The sequence below is a fragment of the Lytechinus variegatus genome, chromosome 19 (assembly GCF_018143015.1).
Source record: "Lytechinus variegatus isolate NC3 chromosome 19, Lvar_3.0, whole genome shotgun sequence".
NCBI classification, from domain to species: Eukaryota; Metazoa; Echinodermata; class Echinoidea; order Temnopleuroida; family Toxopneustidae; genus Lytechinus; species Lytechinus variegatus.
This window is the reverse complement of record NC_054758.1, coordinates 4,526,137-4,538,079: the sequence shown is the minus strand read 5'-3', so window position 1 is coordinate 4,538,079 and position 11,943 is coordinate 4,526,137. Positions and strand designations below refer to the sequence as shown.

At 35.4% G+C, this 11,943-nt stretch overlaps 1 protein-coding gene across 1 annotated transcript in view; it reads left to right on the top strand.

The window, feature by feature from the left end:
• The first annotated feature begins 1,246 nt into the window (after positions 1 to 1,246).
• LOC121406383 (AT-rich interactive domain-containing protein 2-like) overlaps positions 1,247 to 11,943 on the top strand; it is a 42,168-nt gene continuing 31,471 nt past the window's right edge. The window contains 3 exon segments of the mRNA XM_041597424.1: positions 1,247 to 1,806; positions 1,935 to 2,034; positions 3,947 to 4,044. Of these exon segments, the coding sequence (XP_041453358.1) occupies positions 1,715 to 1,806; positions 1,935 to 2,034; positions 3,947 to 4,044 (290 nt within the window). The 5' untranslated portion in view covers positions 1,247 to 1,714.

The window sequence follows — 11,943 nt, the reverse complement described above, 5'->3', positions numbered from 1 at the left end:
ATAGCGAGCCACAATATGCCTGCATCCCATGAGCTGCGTTGCGTCTACTGTTCTAGTACAGTATATGTAGGCTAAGCATTACTCTTTCTCTCTCTCTTCTGTTAGGCACTACTCCGCGGTTATATTCTTGTTGGGGGAAACTCCGTCCAGTGTGCGAAGATTTTCAAACGTTGTTGTGTGATGTCATCGCACTGGAAGAAGGGTTTTGGGGGAAGCCCCTAACACACACACTCACATGCTTCGATTACCCTCACACACAATGTGGAACAATCTCGGGTGGGATCGGAGTGAGTGTTTCGCACACGCGGTGTTGTTGTTTTCTTCGTAGTACAGGGGTCTTCTCATCAAGTTGAACTCGCCACAACATCTCGGCGGCTAGCCCATCTTGATTGCTGCCAATAAATGTGATAATCATGTCACTTCACACGTTTATGTTGGCCCCCGGTGAAGAATCTAGGCCCTTCAAGTTATAATTACATTTACTTCATTGTTAAGTTTCCATGGTAACGATAATGGCCTATCTGTGAGAATATCTGACTTTGAAAAATATTTAAATTTGAGAAATGTGCACATAGTCAAAGAATCCCTGTTAAACTTATTTTAGACTTATATATATCTCCCAATTTGATTCAAGTATTGATCAATAAGTTTTCTGAAAAATAGCCCAGTGCTGAACCTACTTCCAAAATAAATTGATTGATGATTCGTATTAATTAAAAAAAAATTATTATCATTATCATTGTTTTCAAAGATTGCACCATAGTGGGAGAAATGGGGAGCAAAAGGTTAAAAGTGGATGAGGTCAAACAAATATTTGACAATTTTCTCTCTTTTTTACAGAGATCGAGGGTCAGAGACAATTTCCTACTGCCAAAAAGTTTACAATCCTTGTCGGCAAAATATCGGCAAACTGTGCTTCTATCACTCAGCGGGAGATTAATCAACGGTAAAGCCACTTTTATGCGGTGAAATGTTTCAGGCATGGCCTATAAAATCGCTGTCACCTTGGAATAAGTTGATTTATCGAAAATAAAATAGAGAAATACGCTCTCCTTTTATGGAAAATGCAAATTCAATCTTTTACGTGTTAAAATTTGCATGAGCGATTTGGCCTCGTGATAGATTGTAACCACTACAAGACAATTACACTGTGCGGCGGTCTAATCAGCGTATTGCAAAAAACGGATACCAGTCTTTAGGCTTATGGAAGACGCCATTTTGGATAGGGGGAAGGACAATTGTTCAATAGACGTCACCCCTATAGGGGAATTGAGCGTCACTGCAGAATTGTACATTCATCGAGATCGCTGTATTTTTCGGACCTTTTTGTTAGCGTTCGAGATTTCGTGGACGACTCTATCGACGGTGTTGAACTTTGAGTAGATTCGTTTCATCGAAATCCTTCGTTCGATTTTGGAAGTCGGCGTATTATTAATCAGCGCGTTGATCAGTCCGCCTTTCAAGCACTAATAATCAGACATTTTCGGCACATGAATGTGCAAAACTGAGTAGATTTCAAGCTGTGTAAACTCCATTGGAATCGCATGAGAACAAACGAGTGCTCAACAAAATCGGCAGTCTTGTATTTTTTTGCGGAGCTCTCTGTTGAAATTTAAATTGATGCGCCACTTGGAGCTTGAGGAAATTCATTAACAGATGACCTAACACTAGAAAAAACTCGCTTAAGGTGCACGGGAAGAGCTGGAGGATAATCATGGCCAAGTTTTTGGACAAAGATCCTTTCAGTTACGAACGGGAGAAAAGGGAATTTCTCCATGCACTTCGACAGTATCATGCTACAAAAGGGTGAGTTGCGTGTGTTTCATGTTCGTTCACTCGCTCACATACTTTCATTCATTCTGGCCGAATTTCGGGTCGCGGGCATTGTTTTTTACCGATAATTCTCACGTGTGTTTCTTTCCTTTTGTTCGCAGGGTACAGCCGGCTATGTTCCGGATGCCCAAAGTGTCTGGCAGAGACTTGGATTTGTACCTGCTCTATTCCAAAGTTGTTTCGCTCGGAGGAGTTGTGAAGGTGAGGATAAAGAATGACCACTGACAATGCGCTCTTGTATGGGAAATGCGTTCTCTGGCCTGGGACAGTGTCAGTGCATCACCTACTGGCTTGAGCATGCAACTTGTGAATGTTGATGCTGGAAATGGAATGATGAAGAGATGAGTGAGAAAATGAAAATTCTAAGTGAGAATGGCTCATTCTCTGAAGTGAAGCTATAGAGAATGTTTGTCTAATTAACAGAGGTTACGACACGAGCAAAGACCCCCCCCCCAAGAAAAAATACAACAATCAACATTTAATTCATGAAAGTTTCTAGGACCAGGTCACCACAGACTAAGTCAATTTTTCATATCGAATAGATCTAGGCTATGCAATCTTATTCAATTGATGCTAGTAAAAATAATGTATTTTAACTTCTTGTACAAGGACAAGGTCAAGTCCATTTTGTATAATTTACACTTTTTATTGTGGGCATCAAACAAAATAAAGGCAAAACAAGATTGGCACTGTGTTTTGGGGAGTGATAATCATGATGACACTATTAAGAGATTAAAATATGGGGATGCTCCGGGCTAAAAGTAATTATCTAATTAAATAGAGTAAATTTCACAAAGCAAAATGCTGAAAATTTAATTAAAATCTTATTACAAATAAAGATGTTATTGAATGATTAAGTTTCATAATATTTTGTGAAAACAGTTATTTGGACATCATCATGACTATTCATTAGGTGGGCTGTAGATGTCATGTCCCCATTTTCCCTTTTTTATGTGATTAGATGAAATAATTTTTTCATTTAAGCTGCTAAAACATCTGTACATGATACATCTCCCAAATTATAGTGTTACATTGTAAAGTAAGTGGCAGTGCTGCTCAATCAATGAATATCTAAATCTAATGAATTAAATCATTTGTCAGTCTAATTTGTTTCATTCTTAAAGAACAAGATTTGAATGAAGATAACTTGATATAAAATAAAGAAAATAATGAGTGGGGATATGACATCAGTTTGCTCAAGGAATATTCATGTACTATTATGGGGTGAACTTCACCTTTGTTAGCTCTTGTTTCAAAGAGACTTGAGAGTTCATCTTTTTCCTGTTTATTTTCTTCTGTTCCCTTGGCATTTTTAATAGTTAAGAAATAAATGGAACACATAGAAAATGTTGGTCTACTGGTGACCAAATCTTCCTGATACAGTACCCACAATCACTACATTAACATTTTTGATTAGCTTTGGTCACCTCCAATTTACAGAAAGAATTTGGATTTGAAATATACATGTATGTAAAACTGGTTTTCGATATCTGTTCAATCTTTTTTCTTTCTATTTGTTTTTCTATCATGTCGTGAAGTGATTTTTGGGGAATTTAAAATTATAATTATTCAAATTTAAAACAATTTCACTTTTTTTCATGCATAGTACAGGCAGATTTATCTAGATTGAACCTGGATACAAGTTTGACAAATCTGAGAGGGACATATATTGTTGAAGTTTAAGCAATTTAAGATTTTAGCAAGCTTACTTCTCTTGATGGTAATTTTTTTGTTTTGTTTCAAATTATTTTTGTGCCCAAAATGGTATGGACAGTTGCACATGAATATCAATAAACCTAAAACAAATTCTGCATTAGTTGTCATCTCATAATCTTTCTTCAATTTGATGTATATTAATATTGGGTCAGAATAAAAATTTCACACGGTCCCTGTTTTCATATAAATTTTGAACTCTTGCTTTTGTGTTGAAACTTCACACTTTTTTCTTCTGCTGATTTTCTCTCCAGAAGGGATAGATGTCAGTGGGCATGTAATATGTGTGATTATTTGAACTTTGACCATGTTTACTTTTGTTATTGTATCTTTCGTGTGAAGTTGTGAACTTTTATTTATTATGTTTTATAACTGTTTATTTGTTGTTTGTTTATTACAGGTAACCAATGAACATAAATGGGATATCGTTAGCGAGGTATTAGGGTTTCCTCCTGGCTGCAGTCAGATTGGCTATGTCATTAGACAACACTATCTTAGGTAAGAGACTAGATGCAGTGAGTGATTGTATTACTGACTGGCCTTTATATTACCGAACGTGTGCATCATGCACATCAGAAAATAATTTCATACAGTCAAAACTTTACAACATCCTTCCAAATGAAACTTGATTAGATTTATAATTGGAAAGATGATGAAAATATGGTCAAAAACACATTTTCAAAGTCTTTATATTCTGAAAGTAATAAAACATTGTAAAAGCTCATCACTGATTTTTTTTTTTTTCAACTTTTCCCATAGAAAACACACAATCTGTAATTACTAATGTGGTACAATTTTCAAGTGACCGAAATATTTCACTTGCAAAGAGAGGTATGACTGGAAGCTGATTTCTTAAAAAAACAAGATTTGGGCAAAATTTTTACGCATTTTTTAGGTATTTGTGTATTCATAGTGAAAGTTTAGTGAATTTTATGAGAATATTGTGTTTGATATGATTGAATCATGTAAAGTGTTCGTTAATACGATCCTTACCATACATCTACTAAATGTAGATGTAGACATTGTGTGTTTTGTGTACTAAATGTGAATGCTCTATATGTACATCTTCACTTGGTCTTCTTGTGTGTGAATTTTTATTTCTTTATCGCACCAAGGAGGAAATGAGAATGATGCCTAATTCATTAATTGGATACATGTAGTAGAGAATGAACACCTCCATAATCACATTATCAATACTCTTGTCATGGTAATAGGCCTCCAGCATTACTGTAAAATAAAAGTTTGGCTTTATTGCGTATGAGGGGCTGAGTGTCAGAGTGTGTGCTTCGTATTTTCTTGAAAAGTAAAAAAAATATATGGCTAGAATAGAATGTAAAAAAAAACATTATTTTTTTCTTTACTCATTTCTGCATGTTGCTAAAGGACAAGTCCACCCCAACAAAAACTTGATTTGAATAAAAAGAGACAAATTCAACGAGCATAACACTGAAAATTTCAACAAAATCGTAAATAAGAAAGTTATGGCATTTTAAAGTTTCGCTTCATTTCACAAAACAGTTATGCACATCTCAGTCGGTATGCAAATGATGAACTGATGACATCACTCACTATTTCTTTTGTATTTTATTATATGAAATATGAAATATTTTTATTTTCTCGTCATTGTCATGTGAAATGAAGTTTCATTCCTCCCTGAACACGTGGATTTCCATTATTTTAACATTTTGTGCTTCAGGCAAGGAGGTCCTAATTGTCAAATTCGTAAAAATTTAAATATCGTATAATTCAAACAATAAAAACCAAACGAAATAGTGAGTGACGTCATCAACTCTCTTATTTGGATGTAACTGGCTCGTTCATATAACTATTTTGTTAAAAATAAGCGAAACTATGAAATGTCATAACTTTCTTATTTTACATCCGATTTTGATGAAATTTTCAGCATTGTGCTTGTCTGATTTTTCTCTATTGATTCAAATCAACATTTTTCTGAGGTGGACTTGACTTTTAAATGACATTGACGAATGTGATGGATCTTTAAGTTGGGCAATTTCTGTATTTTGGCTTGTTTATCAATGGTCCATGCTGTCATTTCAATTATTGAATGTAGTCACATCATTGTACTGTAGCTCTCACTTGTACTGTCACCTGGTAACAGACACAGATAAGGATCTTGGCTAAGTTGGCTGCCTGAGGTTTGCCTGATGGTTACCAGTGTATCCATGCATTGACACCACACTCAAGCAATAATGAATTTGTGGGACACAATGTGTTGATTAATTAATTCATTTAAAAGTGATAGTGTTTCAAAAATATCATAGTGCTCAGATGTTACTGTACATGTACCTTAATTTGGCTTTTTGTAATTTTGTTCATATCAATTATCAAGTTTCCTTTGTTTAATGCTGTGATATTGCCAAAGATTTTCTATTCTGTTGATGAAGGCTGTATGAATGAATGAATGATATGAAAGTTGAATTAAACTAGCAACTTGTAAAATTAAAGCTGATGTTCAAATGAACCCAGAATCATTGAAGTTTTGTTTTCAACCTGTGAAACTGCTTTTTGTAAATTTCTGGGGGGGGAGGGGGAAACAAACCCCATCTTCTATCATCCTGCTATTTCTTTGAAACAATTTGATTTCATTGTCAACTACTAGTAAACTGATCGATATTCTTTAATTTCTTTCCTACAATAGCTCATCTTCTGAAAACTTCACACTCTTGTCTCTTTGTAAAAGGAAAGAAAAGAAAAATTGTTATGAGTCTTAAAAATCTTTCTTGCCAATATCCAAGGTGAACTCTCGCAATATCAGGCCCGTAATCTGAAGTTAGATTTAACTTAGGCCATGGTTGAACTCTGTGCTAAAATATGGGAAACAAAAAGTGTTTTAAGTTTTGATAACATGTACATTGTATGTTTCTTATGTTTACTATTACTGCACTTTTTCCTGATTCAATGGTGAAGACAATGTACTTATTCATTAAAGTTTCATAGACAATTGAGAATGATTTGAGAGTAAAATGAGCTGAAATATATCTTTACTGTTAGTGATTTGTCACAATTGGCTATCCATACTTTAACTACAACTTAAAACCCGACATCAGATAATGAGCCATAGACCTTTTTTTTTGCTTTTATGCTCATTTTCTTGACTAAAAATTTTAAAATAAAAGAAAGAAAATAATCGAACATGAAGTCATGTCATTCTTGGTAACGTTTTTTAGCATATCTTTGTTCTGTGGTTTATAGTAATCTGTTGATTGGGATTTTGGAAGTTACATCTGTGTATTAAACATAATTTCCAATGTGTCTTTTTAAATGTACTTCTTACATACACATTATCTACATGTATACATGTAAGCTTTTGTATTTCAAATTGAAAATTTACAAATTAATTTGTTACCTTCTTTCTTCCTAAATTGCTTCATCTAAACCAACAAAGTTCTCACTTTTGTTGGACTTCTCAAGTTCTGATTAATTGATATTTTAAAATTTTACATATCTATTGTTTTTATTTCACTGGATACTGCTATTCATGCATGTTAATGTGTCAGCTGCATTGCGGCATTACACTCCGTGCCTTCCTAAAACCATTTGTTTCAGGTCCATGCTAAAACTGAAGGAGAATCTTCCATACTTGCATACTGACTGAGAGAATAATAGGCCCTGCTGATAACAAAAGAACCCCTGACCCATTTCACAGCACAGTGAAGGCTGCCTTGCTGGGCCCTATCTAGGGGGCTCCTAGACAAAGAATGAGGAAAAAGATAACAAAAGGATGATGAGTAACAAAGCAAATGGAAGATCTTATAGGCCTCACTCCTTTAAACTGGTCTTTTGTTGTATCATTTGAAAACACATGCACATATGAACAGTAGTTGTCCTTCATAGTACATGATGAATTATGGTCAACCAATTGCTTTATTCCCCCCATGAACTTTTGAACTTGAAAGATAAAATGCTTGGTGAATGCTACGGTACATTTTCTCGATTGGTTTTAACGATGCTCATTAATAAAAGAATATATAAAATTTAAATGTTTATACGCCAAACAGAATTATATCTCTTGAGCATTTTTATTTTATTATTGTCAGTATCAAAGGCCTTTTTATGTATTACATGTATCTTATTAAGAGATATTTTTGCCTGCCCTGACTGCCTTCATTGATGATCTTTGAAGGGTTTGAAACTTTTAATGTGGTTCTAAACTTTTGAAAACAAATAATGGATTTACATGTACATACCACCGTGCTGTAAAAGGCTGCGGGGTTAAAGCCAGGGTAATAATATCCAAGTCCTTTGGAAATGCATAGGGAAGTTATGACTATTACCGTGTTTACACATTGACTCGGCTCGCGTGTTGAATCCGCGAGCCGGGTTGAACACTGCGAAGAAGGGATCAGAGATCGCGTTTATACGTACATATAAAAAGGCGAGTTCAACACGGCTCGCAGATCTCGAACGGAAGAAGAATTATGACGTCGCAAATTAAACGCGGGAAATTCACCGCCGGAATCGAATCTTGTCCGTGCGAACAACAACAATGCCAAAAGTGAAAGCGCGCGCAGTGACCTAGGTCAAGAGAGTTCGACACGGCTTTCTGTTTACACACGAAAAAAATTGCCGAGTCTGACTCGGCTCGCGGGTTTGAAACCTACGATTTTGGCAGATCGAAAAAAGCCGTGTTCGACACGCTCGCGGATCACACTGATCGCGTTTACACAGCATAAAATTGCCGTGTTGAGCACGGCTCGCGTGTCGAAACCCGAGCCGTGTCACTGTGTAAACACGGTAATAATGTGATATGCGCTATATACAAGAACTGCATTATTATTATTGTATGTATGTGTCACCGTGTGGTTATACTAAATTTGACAGGCACTGTTGGGTTGCAAAAAATATTTGAAAAAAATAATATAGGAAAAAGAGAAACAGAAAATCAAACATTAAAAAAAACCCTGTGTCATCTTGAAACTAGCTTCCATGACATTTGCTCTGGCGACAATTGCTTCGCTGTAAATTCCACACACTAATTGAGCCGATCCTGGATGTACATGTAACACTACATGTATACCCTACCCTTAACTTAACCCTAAACCCCAGGGGGGGTATAGATGTACATGTACAGTATGATATTTACCGTATGTGCCATGAATGAGACCCCCATTTTCTATTATACTTTTTATTACTATTCAAGTATATCACCTATATAATGGAGGAAATAAAGACAATTTTATTAAGTTATGTTACCTGGATTGGACATCCCATTCTTATCTATGACATGCCTTAAAATTTCATTATTTTTACATTGTAGGGGCAAGGCCACTTTTCAATAGGGTACTTTTTTTAGATTACAGCACTGACTAATGGAGAAAATGCAAAAGCACAAACAAATATGCAAGGCTAGTGAAAGCGGGCAGTGAGAGAAATGAAAAATGGAATCTCAGGCTCTGACCTTGGATGACCTTGGATTAATTTCCATCCAAGCCCTGTGATTAATTATAATTTTTTTAGACAATAACGATGCATGTTTAAGTTCATTCAATGATTATTACAATCCCGGTACACATGTATTTATTTTCTCCTATTTTCTGTACAGTACACATGAATCCACAAATATATTTTACAGTTCTGTCTAATTTCTAAAGTACATTACATTGACTGTATTGCAACTTTTTAACTCATTGGCCTCAAGGGAAATATTTCTACCAAATACTTTCATTGTGTCGAGATTCTAAATGGCTTGTTTAAAATACCCATTTCTGGGTCTATATCCAAAAGGTCAAGTTGTTTACAATTACAGTTGAACTTGACAGACATCTCAAAAAATAGAATAATTCATCATTTATATATTTGGTGAAAATCAGGGTTGGAAAATGTATGTTATCAATCACTTTCTGACATCGCAATCCTGTTTTTACAGTGAGTGATATTAAAAAGGCAATATAATGAACTTGCAATGATTTGATTGTTTTTGAGGAGGTTGAAGGAGAAAAAAAAGTCCTACATGTACATGTACTACCAAGACTGAAAGAGAAAAAAAATCAAATAGGCAGTTATTCTCTTTTTTATTTTACATCATGTTTTAGATTCAGTTTGTAAATTGATAACATGTTTTCAATTTAAACATCTTTTATGAACATCTGTTGGCCATTTTTACCATGATGGATGAACGTAAAGCTAAAAGATTTGCCAATTTCATATTGCCCTTCTGACCAGGCCTCGTGTTTGAAATATTGGCTAAAAATAGGGAAACAGCTAAAGGCCACAAATCCAGTACTGTACATTCCAAGTTTATGTACATTGACAGATTTGTGCTGACAATTTTTGTTGCACACTAGACATTTGCTTTGTATCGAGAGTTGTGATAAATGTCCCTCTCTCTTTGAAAGCACTTGTCTATTTGTAGTTTGTAATGTCACTGTTCCAAGATTTATTTTAGACATTTAAAAAATATTCTGCTTATTTCTGTGCCTTCAGTAAGATTTGAAACAAATAAGAACGTAACAGCAATCATTGGTGTGTACTGTATGATGCATATACACATGGTTGTCTCATCTGTTTTCTGGGATGGTTTCAAAACATGTTACTGTATTTTTCACAGCCACAATAGCCCCAAAACATTTTAGCCTATGGCTGTATACTTGATGTGGTGCATAAATTTTCTCTGGCCCCCCCCCAAAAAAAAAAAAAAAAATTGAAGTTATTGAAGTAAAAATGAGTTTCCAAACATCTTTTGTCCATCTCATGCATTTCTGGCCTTATTTATTACTCATTTTTTTGGGCTGTTTTTAAAAGGGCATTTCTAATCCCATAGATAAAAATCTGCACAGACTCCAAATCCAATTCTATTCCAGATAAGAGATGATAACTGCAGGCTTTGTACATAAATGTACAGTAAGAGTAGACTGACTACTTGTGGACAAAATTAGGTGTAGCTCCAATGTCACAAGGTCAAGTTTTAAATAAATATTTTGGACTTGTAACCTCCTTAAAATATACGCATGTACAGTGCAATGTCTATGCTGCATGCCTACATGCACCCTACATGTATCCTTTTTCCCTCTTTCGATGATTTTTTTTTCTTCACAATTCTTTTTCTGTGAAATATGATTGATGCTCTGAGGCCCAGACTGCACTCATCATGTTCCTGATTCTGCAAGTTTGTCCAGTGGTTTTTGCACTGTTCCGTTGCCATGGTTACTTCTAACAGGATCAGGTGACTGGCACTGTAGCAGTCAGGATTCAAAACAATGTATTTCTGTGTTAATTTTGTGATCATGAACTGGGCAGCGAACCTCACTCGCATTATTTTATGATTTTTCAATCCCTGTATTTTGATCTTTATGGGCATAGCATAGGCCTACATGTTTACATGAAGTATCTCACTACTTAAACTTTATGACTACTAATAAATAGTTTGCAATTCCAGATGTTGTTGCAGAGACATGACAGACATCTCTTGGAAATTATAGAGTACCGGTATCTATGTAGTTGGAAGAATTTTTTTTCTTTTTGGAGACTGTTTGAAGACTATGAGATTCTCTGGCACAAATATTCACTACTTATTCAGTCACTACTGAATGATACGTGCCATATATAGGCTAAAACAAACCACATCTATGCGAGTTCTCTGTCGGTGTCAGTTATAGAGACTATTTACTTTTGGTGACATCACAGAAGACATTGTTACACATTGTTGCAAGTTGCAGCTGAACTGAGACCTAGAATATGTCTCCTAACTTCCAAGAAAATTGATTGACAGCTGGCTTGAATTCAAAATATTTTTTAATTATTTGTCTCCTGCAAGTTTCTTGGTCACACTGCAAACCATTGTCTTCTTATCACCAAGATGGAGACCTACAAGTACTTTCTATAAATTCTCATGATGTTTCTGTTGGTGAGATACATGTATGGCCTTTTTCCACTGATGAAGGCTAGCTTTGCATTGCAGGGCAACATGAGGAAGGGGGGGGTGGGGTGGGGTGGGGGTGAGGATATTCTCTGCCACTCGCCCACACCTTAATAACCCCTTGCTTGTCATGAACAAGGTATTTTGTTCCCCATGGGAATTAAAGAATTCCATGTACTACACTAAGCAAGTTAGTTTTCATGTTTCCCTTTTGTCAACATCTCAAGAATAGACAACAGCTGTGTAGGAATATGCTACTGAACTACCATCATGTACACATAATGTTACTAATGAAGTTAAAATTGATCTAAACAATATTTCATTCTTATTGATTTTTTTTATCTGACATGAACTTTGTTGGGATGTATTTTCTCTAAGGTATCAACTTGAATAACATCATTTACCCTTTTTACACACGCTACACATGTAATTTTCTTAACCCCGTACTACAGGTGGGGCTAAATTGCTATTTAGCCCTACCTGTAGTACGGGGTTAGCTTAGCCCACTTTCTTTTTACACA